This window comes from Sitodiplosis mosellana, unplaced genomic scaffold, assembly GCF_009176505.1.
Source record: "Sitodiplosis mosellana isolate CC-2019 unplaced genomic scaffold, AAFC_SMos_1.0 Smas_scaffold_2, whole genome shotgun sequence".
NCBI lineage: Eukaryota > Metazoa > Arthropoda > Insecta > Diptera > Cecidomyiidae > Sitodiplosis > Sitodiplosis mosellana.
In genome coordinates this window covers 5,511,835-5,532,255 of record NW_022595245.1, presented here as the reverse complement: position 1 = coordinate 5,532,255, position 20,421 = coordinate 5,511,835, and the positions used below count along the sequence as shown (strand labels likewise).

General features: G+C 35.0%; 5 protein-coding genes across 6 annotated transcripts; 1 reads left to right on the top strand and 4 right to left on the bottom strand.

The window, feature by feature from the left end:
* The first annotated feature begins 30 nt into the window (after positions 1 to 30).
* On the top strand, positions 31 to 5,158 carry LOC129565327 (V-type proton ATPase subunit H). Of its 2 annotated transcripts, XM_055440082.1 has the most exons (8): positions 31 to 322; positions 655 to 1,136; positions 2,295 to 2,486; positions 3,224 to 3,358; positions 3,467 to 3,840; positions 3,938 to 4,126; positions 4,195 to 4,308; positions 4,414 to 5,158. In XM_055440082.1, the coding sequence occupies exons 1-8, from the start codon at positions 271 to 273 to the stop codon at positions 4,496 to 4,498; spliced, it is 1,623 nt and encodes a 540-aa protein (XP_055296057.1). In that variant the 5' UTR covers positions 31 to 270; the 3' UTR covers positions 4,499 to 5,158. The 2 variants fall into 2 exon arrangements, with proteins under 2 accessions (XP_055296057.1, XP_055296058.1); XM_055440083.1 differs by lacking the exon at positions 2,295 to 2,486.
* LOC129565329 (beta-1,3-galactosyltransferase 5-like) lies at positions 4,719 to 6,425 on the bottom strand. Its single transcript, XM_055440086.1, has 2 exons — positions 6,350 to 6,425; positions 4,719 to 6,288 (listed from the first exon to the last, which is right to left on the bottom strand). Exons 1-2 carry the CDS (start codon positions 6,404 to 6,406, stop codon positions 5,317 to 5,319), a joined length of 1,029 nt encoding a protein of 342 aa, XP_055296061.1. The 5' UTR covers positions 6,407 to 6,425; the 3' UTR covers positions 4,719 to 5,316.
* Positions 6,426 to 8,376: 1,951 nt separating this feature from the next.
* On the bottom strand, positions 8,377 to 10,126 carry LOC129565326 (beta-1,3-galactosyltransferase 5-like). Its single transcript, XM_055440081.1, has 2 exons — positions 9,795 to 10,126; positions 8,377 to 9,516 (listed from the first exon to the last, which is right to left on the bottom strand). The coding sequence occupies exons 1-2, from the start codon at positions 9,795 to 9,797 to the stop codon at positions 8,545 to 8,547; spliced, it is 975 nt and encodes a 324-aa protein (XP_055296056.1). The 5' UTR covers positions 9,798 to 10,126; the 3' UTR covers positions 8,377 to 8,544.
* A 4,250-nt stretch (positions 10,127 to 14,376) lies between these two features.
* Positions 14,377 to 16,570, bottom strand: LOC129564955 (beta-1,3-galactosyltransferase 5-like). Its single transcript, XM_055439208.1, has 3 exons — positions 16,559 to 16,570; positions 15,638 to 16,484; positions 14,377 to 14,696 (listed from the first exon to the last, which is right to left on the bottom strand). Exons 1-3 carry the CDS (start codon positions 16,568 to 16,570, stop codon positions 14,377 to 14,379), a joined length of 1,179 nt encoding a protein of 392 aa, XP_055295183.1.
* Positions 16,571 to 18,732: 2,162 nt separating this feature from the next.
* On the bottom strand, positions 18,733 to 19,791 carry LOC129564954 (beta-1,3-galactosyltransferase 5-like). The gene is made up of 2 exons (XM_055439207.1): positions 19,782 to 19,791; positions 18,733 to 19,655 (listed from the first exon to the last, which is right to left on the bottom strand). The coding sequence occupies exons 1-2, from the start codon at positions 19,789 to 19,791 to the stop codon at positions 18,733 to 18,735; spliced, it is 933 nt and encodes a 310-aa protein (XP_055295182.1).
* Positions 19,792 to 20,421: the final 630 nt, after the last annotated feature.

Sequence of the window (20,421 nt, the reverse complement as noted above, 5' to 3'; positions counted from 1 at the left end):
GGTGTATGACAAGAGCTAGTGAACTGTCATCCGTGTGCATTATCGGACAGCGAACGTGTGTGCACACTTAGTTCGTGTGAATTTTTTTGTTGGAAAAGTCACAAGACCCTCAGCTGAGGAACATTTTCGATTTCGAACAAAACCCAAAACAGTGTTGTGTGTTCGTGCAAGGCGAGAAAAAAATCCGAGATAGAAACTAATTTTTTCTGCACCGATAAATTCAATTGAATTTAATTCACGTTTGGACGGGAAGCGATTACATCCAGAACAATGGCAAATAATGTGCAAGATTTGATTTCATCGTTGCCAGACGATAAAATTGGTGAGAATATTGACGTTGTTTGTGAATGACATATTTTGAAGTCAAACAAAAGGCATTTGTGCACGGAAAATGTGATTTTCTTTGTTATCCACACAAATTTTGATTTGTCCTTGTGGCGAATCGTTAAAATTTCGACGAATTTATCGAGTAAACCATGGAAAATAGAATTTTTTTAGCAAAAAAAAATGATTTGTGATTTGACGAATGACTGAAAATTGACGTCACGAGACCTGTACAAAAACAATATTACGCATTGAATTGCTCGAGGAAAAAATTCCAATTGGAATCGATTTTTAGCGGTAGATTTGATTTGTTTCCAATTTATTTTGCAGACATGATTGCCGCGACGAGTGTTTTGCAGCAACAAGCTGGTGATATTCGCCAGAATAAAATCAATTGGCAATCGTATGCACAATCGCAAATGATAACCAACGAGGATTATCTGTGTGTTAGCGCATTGGATAGTGATCAGCGCGCAACGTACTTACAGCAAAATCCCGGCCAATGTGCCAAAACATTTTTGAATCTATTGTCGCACGTATCAAAGGACCAAACGATTCAATACATTTTGGTGATGATTGACGATTTGCTGCAAGAGGACCGTTCACGTGTCGAAATCTTCCATGAGTATGCGGCCAAGCGCAAGGAGAGTGTGTGGGGACCATTTTTGAATCTGTTGAACCGTCAGGATGGATTCATTGTCAACATGTCGTCACGAATTTTGGCCAAATTGGCATGCTGGGGCCATGAGCTCATGCCAAAAGCCGATTTGCACTTCTACTTGCAATGGCTGAAGGATCAGCTCACCATCAAGGTAAGCAGCAGGAACAAAATGAACGATTGTTTTGTTTTACACGTAAAAATTTCGTATTCGCATCGTTTCTCTTTCGAAAACGTCGAAATACCGTGCTGTACATATTAAGCCTCTAAATAATCGGGAATGGCTCTCTAGCGCTATCTAATTCGATTTTATGTTTAGCTCTAACTCTCAACCGAAAGAAAAGCCAATTTGTTTGTCTTTGGTCAGACGACAGTTTTGAAAAATAGTTTGTGCTATTTTCTTCTTCTCTTTTAAATTGTAACTAACCTAATCGCTGTGAATTTTAGATTAAGTTGTAGAATTTTGATTGTATTCTTTCCTCTCAGTAGATTGCAATATGTGTAGCCGTAAATATGTATGCCTAGTGCTGAAAATGTCTAAAATCTATTTTGAATTCGTATAAAATAATTTCTAAGCCAAGTTGAAATTACCACTAACCGATGTGAAATGCCTTCATTTGTAGCTTGTTGCACACTATTTTCCATTGCATTTTATGTGTGAGTAGCTTGTATTGACGTCGTCGAATAACCCTTTCAGAAGAACAAAAAAAAAATAATACCAATGCTGTAATTGATTGTTGCTAAATCGACCAACTGATATCATGTTTGAGGCAAGCATGTGAATGTGCTTGACCAATTCAACCTATGTGTTTATGTTCAGTCAAAGCTGAAGCACGAACTTCAAACGATAATACACACACACAAACACCATTTACATATATTATCTAGCCTGTTCATTCGAAATTTACACTGTCGACAAGTGCCAAAGTCTTACGCTTAATATCTGCCTCTATCATTTCACCGGACAAATCTTTGCGCACAAAACAATTTATTACTATTCTAATTCACTCTTCCACTATTTTTGTGTTGTTTGACTTTGCAGTAAGTTTCATACGTGTTTAATTTTTTTTTGTATCTTATCCGTTTGTTCAGCGTGTGTAAACAGCTAAATTTCGCTTAATTTTCTTCTTTTTTTCTACCTTAATTTTGTTGTTTTGACAAAGAAAAAAGAATTTTGTTATTTAAATAAAAAAAAATTCCACTAATTTTTTTGCCGGTGCCAAACACACCCAATTCACACACACATACACGTATTCAATCCTTACCCAATGACGCAATCAAAATATTCAAACAAACCAAATGGTCATCATAGGCCAAGCAATACTTGCAAGAGATGGCCGAAAAAGCCAAAGCAAATCGTAATCAACACGCATTGCAACAGCAACAACTGCAGTTTCAACAGCAACCACCACAAGCCCAATCGACAAATAACGAACGGTACAGTCTGCTTTCGGGCAGCGATCAACGTGCATCATCACCACCGCTTGTTCCGAAACCCCTATCGGTAGTTTTATCCTTTTGTTTTTTTTTTCTTTGTAAATTTATGGAAATTTTTTTTCTCCTAGTTTTATGCCATTAATTGTAGACATTTTAAGTATACCATATATGTATTTTAGGCGTTCCAGATCTAGTCTCAGCTTTTAGTTATCTAGCTAGTTAGTTTCATTGCCATTCCGATTGTTGATTTTTTGGAACACGTTTTATCTTCTTTGTTCTATATTTTTGAAGATTTTTCAAAAATTGGTTCAGCACCATATCCTTGACTGTTTCCGAAAGGTTTTTTATACGTACGTTTATTTTCGTCTCAACCGAATTGTTACATTCCCCATGTTTGTTCGTTTTTTAAAATGCTTTTAGTTTCATTAGACTGCCGTTGAAGCCAATAGGTGAAATTTTTTTGAGATTTTATTTTAAATTTGTTTCTTTTTCGGGTACGGAGTTTTCTTTTATGCAATTTTTATATCTATATCAAATCGCCTATCAGCGATAATTTTGCAAAATTGTCGACGAGTTTAAATAAGAGCCAGAGACTGATATACAAATTAATGATGCATTTTATTAACTTTTTTTTTTGGATATTTCGAAATTTCTACAAATAACTCCTTTAAACCATCCATTTCGATGGAATTTTTTTTTGAAGACCGATACATTTTACTAACCGCCTCTGACTCCAGCCAATTCATTTTTTAATTGTTTTTTTTCTTGTTTTTTTTAATCAAATTTTAAATTCAAAATATCCAGAGCAACGAGTACATCCAATCGGTTGCTAGATGTTTGCAGATGATGTTACGTTTAGACGATTATCGCTTTGCATTCGTTTCGGTCGACGGAATCAGCACATTGTTGAGCATTTTGTCATCACGTGTCAACTTCCAGGTATGTTTTTCGGTAGATATCAATTCAATTTATTTATTTATTTTTAAATTTAAATTTTTGTTCGAAAATTATGGACCAATTTTCAAAATACCTTTGTTCCCATTTTAGGTTCAATACCAATTGATTTTCTGTTTGTGGGTGTTGACATTCAACCCATTGTTGGCTGAAAAGATGAATAAATTCAATGCGATCCCGATTTTGGCCAGCATTTTGAACGATTCGGCTAAGGAAAAAGTGACACGCATCATTTTGGCGGTTTATCGTAATTTGATCGAAAAGCCAACCGATCCAAATATTTCAAAGGAGCATTGCATTGCCATGGTTCAGTGCAAGGTATTGAAGCAGTTGTCGATTTTGGAGCAACGTCGTTTCGATGACGAAGACATTACCGGTGATGTTGAATACTTGTCCGAAAAACTACACAGCTCCGTTCAAGATTTGAGCTCATTCGATGAGTACGCCACTGAAGTTAAGAGTGGACGGTAAGAAGAACTATTCTAAATTTTAAGATTACTTTGATTTATTATGAGGGGAACCTATTGGATTCGCTAATTCGATGAATTTCCGTTTGTGTTACAGTTTGGAATGGTCACCAGTGCATAAATCGGCTAAATTCTGGCGTGAAAATGCTTTGCGTTTGAATGAAAAGAATTACGATCTGTTGCGTACATTGATTCACTTCTTGGAAGTATCGAAGGATCCATTGGTTTTGGCAGTTGCAAGCTATGATATCGGTGAATATGTACGCCATAACCCAAGAGGAAAACAGTGAGTGTCATTTACGATACATTAGAAGATTCTTAAGAAATATTATTCTGAAAAATGTGTTTTTCTAGCTTAATCGAACACTTTGGCGGTAAACAATTGGTAATGCAACTTTTGAGCCACGAAGATCCAAACGTCCGATATGAAGCATTGGTTGCTGTGCAGAAACTTATGGTCCATAACTGGTATGTTTACTCACAAGACAAGTGTTTCCTAGTCATATAAGACGCAAACACTTCTTTGGAGCAACTTCAGCAAACTCATTTCTAACACCATGTTTCATTTTACAGGGAATATTTGGGCAAACAATTGGAGAAGGAAAGCGAAGGTTCTAATCAAAACCCTGGCCCAGCCACCATCCAAGGAAAAGCCTAAGCATGTGCAATGATCTATGCAATCTACCAATAAAACGAAGCGCATTAGTTCAATTCTTTTGCACAAATTTACTTAGAACAAGAGTTTTAGAGTATGCAAAGGAATAGCAGTAAAGTTTGAATGGAATAAACAACAACAGCAACAATAAAAAAAAATGTTAAAAATATATTGTTTTTTTAGAAAATAAGTCAGAATCGAAATGTAACAATAATCTGTGTTGTAGCCAGCAATTTCACTTGAAAGAAAATTTTATTTGTGAGGGTTTGCAATTCACTATTATGATTAGAATCAGCAACAATTCATGTAAATGTTTGTATGTAAATAACCTAATGTATAGTATCACTCAGATGTCAAATGCGAATCGATACAATTGCGATAGCTATTTCGTTCTTGGAACTTTGATCAATCAACAGATAAATTTGAGAGAAAAAAAAACATACACACACACACTAACGAGTTTTCGATCCATCAAAAGCATGTGAATGAACAATGAACACATACAATTCATGGTTTTAATTTTTTTTTGTCCCAAACTATTGTTACAATTTCTGTTGATCGATGCAAGTTATATTTTAAACTATTCAACATAGATTAGCAATTGAATGAAAAAACATTTTTCTCTATTCACATATAATAAAGATTATGTTTAAATGATACTAACTGAACGATTGATCATTTCATCTGAGATACTTAAAACCAGTAAACTCAATGTCCACTTTTTTCTTTGAACTGGTAAGAAATATTTTAATTTGTCTTATTTTGGTTCTTTTGATACTAAGAATGCGTACTTGGATGCGTTCACGCAAATGGTCAGGACTTCATCTCATTCGATGTGGTTGGGTTTTTCTGTATGATTTCGTGAATTCCCAGAGTTTAATCATATCATCGTAATTTCGATCATGTTCACTAACAATAAACATAGGCTCCGGTAATGTTGTAACGTTGCCTTCTAAGACTTTCGTCAAGTTATCGCCTCCCAATTTTAGGTAGTTAATAGATTTGATCGTAGCATTAAGTTGCTCACGAATTATTCCGGTCACATAGACATCGTCAATCCAGAAATATGGTGTTGTAAATGTCTTTTTCAAAGCCTCATGCACAAAATCATTGGAATAAATAACCGATGCGCCTCCTACAAATTCTGGATAAAGGTCATCGGAAAATTCTTCACGTGTCATTTTCCATTTTCCACCGCGTTGAACTAGTCGATTCACTCTGAAGCCATGTAAATGCACTCCATTTTCTGTATTGTTTAACAAATATTCATGGACGGCTGGAACATTCACGAAAACGGCATCATCCAGTTTCAGCAAATACTTGACATCGGGACAATTTTCTGAGAACCATTTCAAGGCCATTGTGTGTTTGTACGTCAGATTGTGGTATGAATCAACGAAATTCCCTTGAATGATATCATTGAATCGTGCATCTTCTTCGTCGATTCTTTTTTGCAGTGACGGAGACTGAACCATTCCCATCAGAAAATAGGTTTTCGTTCGTGGATCCGAATGTGCCCACGTATCTCGGCAAGCAGCCCGTCTTTCGGAATGCGTCGGTGATGAATGCACCAATGTGACAAAATATGGCGCTGAGCTGTTACGACTGCATCTCGGTTTGGAAATTAAATACTTGAACTCGGGGACATCAAACATTCGATTCGAATTCTCATTCACATCTTCAAGAATACCGAATAATTTTGACTTTTTAAGCAAAGAATAGGTTGAAAATTGCCCAAAAATTATTAGAATATTCAAAAATGTCACCGCGATCAGCAGAATTTTCCCAAGAAGCTTTAAGAACAATTCGAAATTATTGATGATATTAATATGTATTAATAAATGAAAAAATTACCTTTTTAGTCATGTTGGTGTTACTTAGTACAGAAGTGAAAAAATTATGAGTATACATGTGAAAAACATCCGAGTTATATAGCAAATGCATCTCTTGTTTCTCTTGGACAAAGTCTGGACCAAGTGGTCTGGACATCTGTGTTTGATTATTTAATGTGTTTAATATACATTCAAAAATATTCTTTTGATCCATGTCGATGTTCACCCAGCAAAAAATGCGCAATAAAACAGAGATTTCTTCTGCTACACAACTACGTCAGAGCTATGAAATTGGATGTTGGTAAAAAAAAATTTAAGCACAATATAGTATGGTTTTTAAGATTGATTTGGACTCGTATTAAGGTGCCCTATCAGAAAATAATAATATTTGGAGAGACGCAAAAAATTTAGCGAATTTTGTTGCACTGTGTAATATGTGATTTGTTAATATGTGCTGAACAAAATTCATATGCTGCGATGGTGGAGAGTACTAAAGCGCTACATTAAACTACAATCTCTTAGAAGGCATAGGCCTCACTTCTGACGAGCCTTTTTTTATTTGCTAAATTTTATAATTGATTATAAAAAAATTGGAATTGATATTAATTTTATTGATTTCATGATTTTTTATGGATCCATGTAAAAAAATAGACAGCAAATCGATCAACAAAAATGCAAAAGGAATGTCGACTGAAGAAAAGAAGAAGAAAAATAATTGTAGTACTCAACCTGCTCTACAACTTTGCTGAAATTGGATATCTCATATCTCCGTTAAAAATGAGTTGGCGATTATTCGCGTTTTCGCGGTTTTTCGTGGAACTGATAAGAGATAACGTGATAGTGCCTTCTGTAAAGTTGTAGAGCAGGTAGAGTACTATAACTTTGCTGAAGAAAACAAATCGTTATCTCTTATCGCAGTCCAGTTTTCATATAAAATACATACACTGTGTGCCCCAAGAGACAGAAATATGTTGCAAAACCGAAAGACGAACAAAAGGTTAAATGTGAAGAAGAAAGAGAGGTAAACAAGGATAAAGGAAAAGGCTCGACACTATGTGAACGATCAAATGAGAGCGTCACGAATGATGATGACAACGAGAACGAGTTGGCTGATGCAATCGATGTTCAAGTACCGAAACCAGTTGGCATCGGAAAGAAACGGAATGGTAACGTCAAAAAGAAGAACAAACAAACAATTCCCAGAAATCAAGTCTCCAAAAAGCAAAAGAAGCACAAATTTCATTTGTGCGATCATTCACTATATCGAAAGTCCCTTCTCATACGACGCTTGCGAATCCACACTGGGGAGAAGCCATTTCAGTGTGATGTTTGTTTGAAGTCACGGAAAGATACTTGGAATTGTCATAAGAAAATGCATGACCAATTTCGTTGTTTAAAATGTAGGGAAACACTGAAAAAAATAACGTGTTTTTAAACCCTATTTAAAACCGATTAATAACACTTGTATGGCTCCAAATTCCCGGAACTAAAATCATTTTGATTAAAATTACATTCAATATTTGTTCAGGCATGTCGCTCCAACACCAAAAGGCAAGATGTTGGTAGGCCGCAGCGACTGTGTCTGACGTCATCGCCCGCACCAAGCGATGCAGCGATCGCCCGACTAGATTTTAAGTTTAGAATGTATCAGTAGTACCATACACGGCTTTGCTGAATAAACACACACCAAATATCACTCCGTTGCGTTTTATTACGTCTTATTTTAATTTAGTTCTTTTAGACTGTTTTTATGGGTTTCTTAGGTAAGAAAACATGTTTAGCCCGAACAATATTTTTAAGACAAATAGATCATGAACACTACTTGAGATTTACACTTCATTTTAGGACAAAACTTAACAGAAATAAATTGGATAAAACATATGAATGTTTGTTGACTTTTATTTTCAACGTATTTTTGCAGCAATTTTCTTTGTGAATCGAAGAAAATGAAAGGTGTTCTACTGATAAAATTAGCACTGTATTTTTCTTAATCGAGTTTGTAAATAATTTTTTGTTCCAATAAGTATTTCAGTTTTAAAGCGGATATTGATCTCTATTTACAATATAATAACCAATTGAAATCGATTTCCAATTATTTATCAGTTTTATTTCAATCCCAGTCTTCATACGATATCACATTGCCGATACTTTTGATTACAAATATTCATGAATTGAATAAAGACATTTGATAGACGATGGATGCGTTCGCGCAAATTATCATGACATTCCATATAGATGGGCTTTTCTATATGGTTTTGTGATTTCCCAGAGATTAATCATATCATCGTAATTTCGATCATGTTCACTAACAATAAACATGGGCTCCGTTAATATTGTAACGTTGCCTTCCGAGGCTTTCTTTAGGTTATCGCCACTCAATTTTAGGTGGCCAATGGATTTAATCGTAGCATCAAGTTGCTCACGAATCATTCCGGTCACATAAACATCGTCAATCCAGAAATATGGTGTTGTAAATGTCTTTTTTAAAGCCTCATACACGAAATCATTGGAATAAATAACTGATGCTCCTCCTACATATTCTGGATATAGGTCATTGGAAAATTCTTCAGATGTAACTTTCCATCTTCCATCACGTTGAACTGTACGGTTATTTATGATGCCATGTAAATGCGCTACTTGGTCTGTATTGTTTAACAAATATTCATAGACGGCTGGAGCATTCACAAAGACATCATCATCCAGCTTAAGCAAATACTTGACGTCAGGGCAATTTTCTGAGAACCACTTCAATGCCATTGTGTGTTTGTACGTCAGATTATGATACGAGTCAACGAAATTCCCTTGGATGATATCATTGAATTGTGCATCCTCTTCGTTGATTCTTTTTTGGAGAGTGGGTGATTGAACTATGCCTATCAGAAAATAAGTTTTCGTTCGGCGATCCGAATGCGCCCATGTTTCTCGGCAAGCAGCCCGTCTTTCGAACTGCGTCGGTGATGAATGCACCAATGTAACAAAATATGGAGCTGAACTGTTACGACTGCATCTCGGTTTGAAAATTAAATACTTGAACTCTGGAACATCAAACATTCGATTCGGAGACTCATTCACATTTCTTGGAATATCAAACAATTTTGTCTTTTCCGACAAAGAATTGCTTGAAAATTGCAACAGAAGTATTAAAATATTCAAAACGGTCGCACCGATCAGCACATTTCGCACGAGAGACTTTGGGCAAACAAAATAATGAATTAATAAATGTAAGCGAAAATTTTAAACTTAAACTCAAATAGAAATTTCGATAAATCTAATGAATTGAAAAGAAAAAGTTGATAAGTTGATGTCAAAGAACGATAAATTCAGAAAAATGATCCAAACAAATCAAAATGTGTAACACCGATGAAGGAAAAAATCACAAATTTTATTTAATAATCTAAAAAAATAAACTTTAAGCTCAAGTCAAAATTAGTATTGAAGAATAAATAGAAAATCTATATTGGACCTACCATTTTTGCTCATGACGATGTTTCTCGGCTCGCAATAAAACGTTGACTAATGTAATAGCAGAGAACATAGTAGCACAAAATCTTCGAAATGACGTCGCTTAATGCATATCACCATTAATGTTATCGGGACGTCACAAGAATTAAGTTTGATAAATTTTTTGTGAGAGATAAAGCATATCACGGAACACCAACCAACGCTGTATGCACATTGCGCATACGAGAGTTTGATAAGGTTTTTTTTTAATGTGATTTAATTTGACTTACTGGATTTTTAATGTATCGCGATATTTTATACAAGAAATTCATTTGTTGAAATGTACCTAATATTGTTATGGAACTCGTTCGTTGTGCAGGACATCAATTTGTAATCACATGCATTATGATTCATACATATATCGCCGTCTCAAGCTCACTGTCCATGTCAAACAAGCGTTTTTCTTCCACATTCGGTGGAGTATGAGAAATTAAAAAAAAACGAAAAATTTTAATCCAGATGTTCATACTGATAATATTCAACTAAATACATTTTTAATATAAATGAACATAAGAAATGCGTTTATTGTTATCTGACAACCAATTGTTTTTATTACTTTTCCGTACACAACGTGTCAAGGGAAAGTATAGGAATTGGTCCCGAAAACTTTTTTCGCAAAATTAGCTTAGATCATCATAAAAACTCATGAAACGCGTAGAAAACCACTTTTTGAGACACTTTTCCGTTCGTGTGCCGTCGTTGTTGTCGTCGTTATTGTCGTTGTCGTTGTCGTTGTCGTCGTAGCTGTTTGTTAACACGATAACTCAAAAAATAATTGAGATAATCAAAATCTGGAAATGCCAAAAGTTGTGTATCCAAAAAACTTAGTTTAAGTTCGAAGATGAGCCATTTTCGATTTGATCCTGGGGTACTTGCCCTTAGAAAAATCTCAAAAAATTGACACTTTTGTATGGGAGGTACCCGTAAATCGACTCCGATTGGCTTCAAACTTTCTGAGGTTTCATTTTTTGAAGAAAAAATAAGATTCTGAAAGTTTCATGTTGATTGCATTTGCAGAAGTTTGATTTTTTGTCCTCAATTTTTGTCGAAATTTTTTCGGAAAAAATTGAGGGTCAATAACCAAACTTCTGCAAATGCGATCAACATGAAACTTTCAGAATCTTATTTTTTCTCCAAAAAACGAAACCTCAGAAAGTTTAAAGCCAATAAGAATTGGTTTCCGGGTACCTCTCATACAAAATTGTCGAAGTTTTAGTTAAAGTGACCGATTTTTCACTTTATTTTTATTATTATATTTTCCCTGCCTTTATTTCAAGAAAATTCACAAAAAATAACCAAAAGTACCTACGGACAACGCAGGCCATTGGTACGGAAAAGTTCGGGATTACCAATGTAATTCTTTTTATTGTGTTTATGTATCGACGAAGCGAAGGCGTATGATGAAATCTCGGGTGTTCAAAGGGCATTTAAAATAAATCATTGCCCAAACATTAAGAAAACATGATTCGAATGGTAAAATAATCGTAATTCCAAAAAAATAACTTCAATTAAATTGGGATTTTGACTGGAATAAAAAAAATCGGGTGAATATACCCGACATGCCTGAATTGAGCTTTGAATTTGCTCATAAGTCAGCTACTAATTGAGATAGGAGCAAGTGTGTGAGTGTGAGTCGCAGCATCGATGCTGTATGTTGAACTGAGTATTTTCATTGTACAGAAAGCGACAGAGTGAAACAGACATTTTGAAAGACGATTGGTGATACAAAAACCGATTCCATTTTCAACAGGAAAAAAGCATCGACAAACACACAGTAAGTGTTGGGCAATTTTTATTATTTCGATGTTAGGCTTATAATAATTCGATTCTGTTCAAATGAAAATAATTTGAATTTTCATGGAAATTGACGACACTCAACCTAAGAAAATCTGTGTAAAAATACTTGGTGTGCGTTTTCTCTTTGCTATGCACACGCCGAGCACATGTTTTTCCACACCGTGGCAGCAAAGAGCAATATACCATAGGCGAGATCTCTTCGCGTAATACTCAACTCACTCATTATACTGTTTTAACACATACCGCTCGATTGTGTGTGAATGAGTGAGTTCATTATTATTTGAAAAGATGTCGCCTGGTATATGTACATGCTGCCACGGTGTGTGTTTTTCATTGAGTCAATTCATTTATTAATGTTAAATTTTCGAAGTTTTCTGTCGAATGCTTTAGAAATGAACCCGTTCAAGGGTGGTTCTGGTAGACGCTGTAAGCGCAAGTCAAAGTGTAGAAACGTGGAAATCAAGCAAGAGCCCGGCATTAAGGAAGAATGCAACGAAGAAGGTGTCATTGATATATAACGACCGAGTGTTGATAGAAGGTATCGTGCGAATTACGAAGGGTCTTTGAATTTGGATATGATTTTGATGTGGTGAAGGATGAAATCAAATGCGAAGAAGAAGGAGATATGGATAAGGGCAGAAGAAAAGGCTCGACACCATGTGAACGATCGAATGAGAGTGCGGACGACAATGATGACAACGAAGACTTGATGGGTGACGCAATCGATGTTCAACCACCGCAACCAGTTGGCATCGGAAAAAAACGGAATGGAAGCTCCAAAAAGAAGAACAAACGAACGATTCTCAGAAATCAATCGGCCAAAAAGCAAAAAAAACACAAATGTCATGTGTGTAATCATTTGGAAGACTGTAAGTCCCACCGCATACGACACTTGCGAATCCACACTCGAGAGAAACCATTTCAGTGTGATGTTTGTTTGATTGTTCCCATTTCGATGCTTCAAGTGCTTCAGCGGATATGCAACCGAAGATGGCAAAATTGCACATGAACAAAGCTGTCGCTACCATCAATATCAGTGCTGTTTGTGTGAAGAGTATTGTCGAGACAAACAACAATTAAGGACTCACATGCGAAAAGATCACACCGGAGAAAGGATTCAATGCAATAAATGTAATGCCTGCTTTGCATGTAAAAGTAGTGCCAATAAACACATGAAAACCTTTCACCGTTTAGAGAAGTAATAAATCACACAAACCATTTATTAAAAAAATCAAAATGACGAACAACTTCCCATAATTCCTTCAAATAGCTCTAACATTAACTGATTTTATAAAATATTTTTTTATTTGCCCGATGATTTGTCACACAACTCGACGGCAAAAATTAGTAGCGTGTATATCACAATGCTCTTGTATTCGAATAATCGAAGCTAAAATAACACCGAGAGAAAGATAATTTCTCTCATTCTTTCAACCATACGAATAACAACGTTCAATTTCTCCTCTAAACTGATTTTATAATTTCATACCGTTGAAACCATTTCTACTTTGAATTTATTGTAAAATAACCATTTTTTGCCATGCAATCAATTCGTGACTACCACTTTAGATTTAAACTTAATTTTTGTATGAAATAAAACACAAATAAATTGGAATTGAAATAGATGTAAAGAAAGAAGTATTTTGACTTTTAGTTCTAGCCGATTTTTGCAGCAACTTTTTCATAACAAGTGAAAGTAACAAATGGGTGAAACAGAAACCTCCCCAAAAAATACTGAAATCTCCCCAAAAAATACCATAATCTCCCCAAAAAATACCAAAATCTCCCCAAAAAATACCAAAACCTCCCCAAAAAATACAAAAACCTCCCCAAAAAATACAAAAACCTCCTCAAAAAAGCAAATGTTTTCCACAAAATCCTTCCCAAAAAACACCAAAAAAATACCAAAACCTCCCCAAAAAATCACAAAAACCTCCCCAAAAAATTGCATTGTTCTAATGCTGGATTTGATCTCATTATCAATTGGCTTCATTCATTGTTGTGTTTGAAATCCCTGATATTTTTTATCACATAAAATCACAAAGCCATAAATTTGAAAATTTACACGATTTGGTCGCAATCCTCGCAAAAAAGGAAGGTCTTCATTACAAAAACTCTGTATTTGATTTGAACCAACTATAGAGTGATTAATTTTTTTTCCAGTATTGTATTCGTTTTTTGAATTCAAATATTTTTCAAAAAAGAAGAGTGGATGAAATACAAGTAGAATACTAGTTTTATTGCAATTTTTTTAATTACACCAAAAACTTATTAATAAAAATTGATCTAAAATATTTATGACATTCCATGTGTACAGTGGCGTAGCTGTGGGGGGGGGGGTTTGGGGTTTAAAACCCCCCCCCCCCCCCGAAATCAAATGCGGAAGAAAAAAAGATATTCAACTGAAAATGGGTGCTAATTTTTTTTTACAATTTTTCAAAGTTCTGTATGCAATGTTTTCGAAATTTTCAGTTCGCTTCGCCCACTGGGAAATAAAATTTACTGTTTCAAAATGATAACACGGACAATTTCTTTTATGACATTTATTCAATCATCATATTTGCACATAGATTTGACGTTTGATTGTTCGATTTTTCGATTGTTCGATTGTTTGATTGACAATAATTCAGAACATTTTTAGCTCGTTCCATTCGGCAATGGACGGATAGCACGGGTGCTAGAATAGAAAAATATATTCACTTAGTACTAACGAATTTACTCCATATGTTAGTCAATTTAATTCACCTCTAATTATTCATTTTGATCTCGATAGAGTTTTACGGCACGTTTTTCGATATACAAAATGCACTTTGATCCCCCTACGATGACCAGAACCAACAGCAAAAGAGCAACGATGATCAAAAGCAGAATCAAAACGATTTCGTTTGCGCCCAAATCATCTTCTTCCGGTTTGGTATACGGATATGGAACTTGTGGTGGATATGGAATTTGTTTTTGATATGGCACGATCTGATTTTCCATCAATCCGTCGGTCAATTCATGCGCTTGATAACCAACAAATGCCGCAGTTACAAATTTGCTGACTTTGACTGGCTGACAGCTTAAATTTCCTGCTGAACGAAATGCGTGATAATGCAAATGTTAAGTTCCACGACTTATTTTCTATCGCTGAAGATTGTGCAGAAGAGATCGGAGGTGAAATTAAAGTTCCAAGAATTGCAAGTCGACAAAATTATCGTGCAAATTATAATTTAAATAATCCAGAAGGTTATTATCGCGTAGCAGTTTTCATTCCATTCGTTGATCACTTCATTACTCAACTTGAACTGCGTTTCTTGAAACATAAAGGTATTCTGTCAAAAATCCAGAATATCTTACCAAACACGATAATAAATTTGGATGAACACGCAATTAATGAAAGTATTGATGCTATTCTAATTCAATGGCCAGATATCATAATTATAAACGATAATATTATAAAGAAAGAAGTATTGCTTTGGAAGCAAAGATGGGTTGGCTCAGATGAACGACCGCAAAATTTCATTGATGCGTTGAATTTTTGTGACCATGATATATTTCCAAACACACGTATAATTCTAAAAATGTGTGCTACTTTGCCGGTAACCATAGCAACACCAGAACGTAGTTTTTCTACATTAAAACGAATAAAAACGTATTTACGAAACGCCATAGGCGAAACCCGCTTAAATGGTTTAGCTCATTTAAGCATTCATCGAGAAATTCTCATTTCTGTTGAAGAAGTTATTAGTAAGTTTGCCGAAAAAAATAGAAGATTACTCTTATGAAGAAAAATATGATACTTTTGTCTGCCTTTTTATGAATAATAAACAACTAATACAAAAATGTATATCAATTTTGCATATTTCACATTTTTCGAAAAAAAAAACGAAATTTTCTTCCAGCTACGCCACTGCATGTGTATGTGCTTCTCTGTATGGTTTCGTGATTTCCCAGAGTTTAGTCATATCATCGTAACTTCGATTATGAACGCTGACCATAAACATGGGCTCCGGTAATATTGTAACCTTGCCTTTCAAGACATTCTTCAGGTTATCGCCATTCAATTTTAGGTGGCCAATCGGTTTGATTGTGGCATTAAGTTCTTCTCGAATTATCCCGGTTACATAAACATCATCAATCCAGAAATATGGTGTTGTGAATGTCTTTTTGAAAGCCTCATGCACAAAATCTCTCGAATAAATGATCGATTGACCTGATACAAAATCTGGATATATACCACCGTTAAATTCTTCAGGTCTCACTTTCCACTTTCCCCTGCGTTGAACTAGATGACGAATATTTGTGAGGCCATGTAAATGCGCTACTTGGTCTGTGTTGTTCAACAAATATTCATGAACGGCTGGAACATTCACAAAGACGTCATCATCCAGTTTCAGCAGATACTTGACATGGGGACAATTATCTGAAAACCATTTCAAGGCCATTGTGTGTTTGTACGTCAGATTACGATAAGAGTCAACGAAATTGCCTTGAATGATATCATTGAATCGTACATCTTCTTCGTTGATTCTCTTCTGAAGTGACGAAGACTGAACCATTCCCATCAGAAAATAGGTTTTCGTTCGTGGATCCGAATGTGCCCACGTATCTCGGCAAGCAGCCCGTCTTTCAAACTGCGTCGGCGATGAATGCACCAACGTGACAAAATATGGAGCTGAACTGTTACGACTGCATTTCGGTTTGGAAATTAAATACTTGAACTCGGGAACATCAAACACTTGATTCGAAGACTCATTCACATTTCCCAGAATATCAAACAATTTTGACGTTTCAAACCAAGAATGAATTGAAAATTGCACAAAAATTGTTAGAATATTCGAAAATGCCACAGCGGTCAGCATAATTTTCACAAGAAACTTTAAGAAAAGTTCAAAATTATTGATGATAATAATAATAAATAATTAAATAAAAGCAAATACGTTGGACTAACCTTTTTATTCATGTTGATGTTACTTGGCACAGAATTGAAGAAAAGTGATGAATTTTTAATAGACTTCCGATTTATATAGCAAATGCATAATATGTTTTTGTTTTGGACAAAATTTGAAAAACTGTGTTTGTTTCACGTGTTTTGTATTACGCTTTTCGGACCACGGGTTTATGACGCTTTTCGTTCTTTTATATCTGTTTTTCATTTACGTAAAAAAAACTATTTTTGTGTCTCATATCTATGTTTGCTCAGAAAGAATTCAGAAAAAAGAGGTTTCATCATACAGCTACGCTAATAACGGATATTTTTGTTTATTTGCTATGAATAGAATGATTGAATTAGCTACTGTATTATGTGCACACTTGTGTGAAATTTATCAATATTCAGTTACGCAATTCAGACGTAACTCTTTCTTCCTGGTTTTGTGAAACACAATGAGGAAGGGAAATTGCTTCTGAAACAACAAAGCCATATAATTTGGAAATTTCAGGGGGATTACAGATTGACAGTTGAGCTGCATGATATATACTGAATGAATAGCTCTGCCGCTTGCCGTATATGATATTGTAGGGCAAACTGCGGCGCTAGTGTGCTTCAATCTACAAATCCCCTGGGAAACTTACACAATTCGGTTTAAGATCTTTGTGTTAAGAAAATTCTAATCCTTAGTAAATGCTGGGCAAAAGTCACATGTCAGAAACGTCATATCGGAAGCTTAGACATTTGTCAACAACTCCTCATTATTACATTTGTGAATTTTTATCGGCATCATAAATTTTACTCTGCGTGTTTATGTCGGTTTTTGGGCCAAATACTCACTCAGAACGGAATTAATACGATTCACATATACCAATGGTGATCTGTCAAATTACCATCATTACTATTGGCGAGAGTGGCGATCAGATCACCATTGGTATATGTGAATCGTATTAATTCTTTTCTGAGTGAGTAAACGTCATTTGCGGGAGCTGTTTTTTTCACACGGAAAAATTGTGAAAAAAAGATTATTCTTGTATCGGGTTCACACTGATGAAGAATGGACCCTTCTCGATAGACTCAAGCATAAAAAACCATATTTTGATTGACGTTATAGATGGCGCTGCGACTAGGGGCGAGACATGAATTCTATTAGAGTCTAGTTACACTCAATTTTATGTATTTTTTGCTTGAAGTCCTCTAATTTCTCTAGTTTTGGTGCAAAAGTGCTAATATTGTGCTATTATTTCTAGTAAAATCGCTTGCAGAGCGTATTACACTGTCAATACAACGCTTATAGAAGACTTAACGGAACTATTTTGTAAACAATAAACAATATGTCCATAAGCGTTAACATTGGCAAACCAAACTCACTAATTTCTTCTATTTTTCCTATTATCGTTGAATAATGTTCTAATTTTACTCATTTAAGTTTCGTGTCTCTCCCTTAGCGCTGCGATCACTCCATCGAAAATGCTCGAAATTGGGCGATTTGCCATATTTGCGGGGGTGGGGCAGATATGGTGCATCGTGCGGAGGTAAAATCATATCGAAATGTTAGATTTGATCGTTCCCAACAATAACTAATCGTTATATATCAATTTCGGACAGCAAAATCGAAAAATTTGCATTATGCCCCAAAAAATTGGTTTTCCGAGGCAAAATTTTTGAGCGACTTTTCACCGAAAATGTCAAAAATTTCTAAGAAGCAGTTGAATTCGAATACCCGCCATGCTCCCGCTGTATTCTTCAGACAATACGCCTTCTGACTACCACTTGTTTCAGACGATTCAAAATCACCTAAGTGGAGGATTTTTTTTTTCAAAAACTCGAAAAATTGGTCTATTCATAAATTGTCCCGAAAAATGGTGGGATCTTCGACTTTGTTTTTCGTATACTGCCAGAAAGATGGGAAAAAGTAGTGGTTAGCGATGGACAATACCCTAAAGAATAAATATGTAACCATTTTTTCACAATAAACATTCAAAAATTAAAAAAAAACGGCAAAGACTCATTTGTACACCCAATATTATTTGAACTTTTTTTTAGAAATGATTAATGCAATTATTGTAAAATGTTTACATTACTTTCGTAGTACAGCAGTACGTTTGAATTGAAGTACTTTTTCAAAAGAGTGCATGAAAATGACAAGTACAATTTTAAAAAACTTATTTATAAAAATTGGTCCAAAATGATCATTACATTCCATGTGGATGGGCTTTTCTATATTCTTCGGTGAATTTCCAGAGTTTAATCATATCATCATATTTTCGATCATGTTCGCTAACAATGAACATCGGTTCCGGTAATGTTTTGGTGGTACCATTCAAGACCATTTGTAAGGCATCATCACTCAATCTCAGGGGATAGATTGGTTCAATTCTGGCATTTAGTTGCATCCGAATGTACCCAGCAATATAAATGTCATCAATCCAAAGGTATGGCGTGGTAAATGTTCTCTTATAAGCCTCTTTCACAAAATCACTCGAATAAATAACCGATTGACCTGATGCATACTCTGGTATAAATTTCTCTCTGACATCTTCATATGAAATTTTCCACTTTCCAATTCGACCTGTCGGTTGTGGTGGGTAATAAATACCCAGAATAAATTTCTGGTCATTTTTGTTGGTAACCAAAAATTCGTACATGGCCGGAACATTTACAAAGACGTCATCATCCAGTTTCAGTAAATACTTGACGTCAGGGCAATTCTCCGAGAACCATTTCAATGCCATTGTGTATTTGTACGTCAGGTTGTGATACGAATCAATGAAATTGCCTTGAAGGATATCATGGAACTGTGCTTCTTCTTCGTCGATTTTTCGTTGTAGTGATTTAGTTTGTGGTATGCCAATCATGAAGTAAGTCTTTGTTCGGGGATCTGAGTGTGCCCATGTCTCTCGGCAAGCAGCTCGTCTTTGGTATTGTGTTGGCGATGAATTGACCAAAGTAACGAAGTATGGGGCTGAACCGTTGCGACTGCATTCCGGTTTTGAAATCAAATATTTAAATTCAGGAACAGCAAACATACGATTCGGATTTTCGATTACATCTTCTTGAAAAATCTTCAGTACTTTGGAACTATTTGGCAATGAACAATGCAAATAGTAAATTGAAACTATTAAAATGTTCAGAAAAACCGTTAAAAATAATAGGTTTCGGGCGGAAAATTTCAAATTCATCTGAAAAATAAAGAGAATGAGATAAATTAATATAAGACAGAAAGAAACAACATTTCACACACTTTTTGCCATATCGTTACTCTAATAATAAGATTAGACGAAAAGAGATTTTATTATTAACATGCAAAACTGGACTTTGTATGAAATAAATAACTCAGCTTTAATTTTCTCTGACGTCAACAAGTCTGAAAATTTATGTTTAATTTATATTTCCAATTCACGTCTGTTTTTATTCATTATACCAAAAATATGTTGTTTACACGGTTTTGTGAAAAATTTCCACGCGTCACGTACAGAAAGACAGTACAATGTAAAAAAAATGCACCGAGTCAAAGTACAACCCTTTTAATGTTGGTACACGAAATATGTTCGCATAAGAAATCGTAAAAGAAACTTCATGGATTTTTTAATGACATAATAAATCACTCAAAACGTCTAAAAAATGAAAACAAAAAGCCTAAAGTTTCCTTGTAAAGACTTCACAAAATTGAAGACGAGAGAAAAAAGAATTCAGATTGAATGATTTTCAGCCGAAAATTTTTCTCGGAAATTGATTTTATTTTTCTTCAGAAAACTTCTTTCCATTCTCTGATACATTTTTACGAACTCTTCAGACGAAAAACATTAGATCCGTTTTAATATTCCGATAGATAACGAATTATAGTACAAATAAATCGGTATTTTTCCGACACATAGCTCATG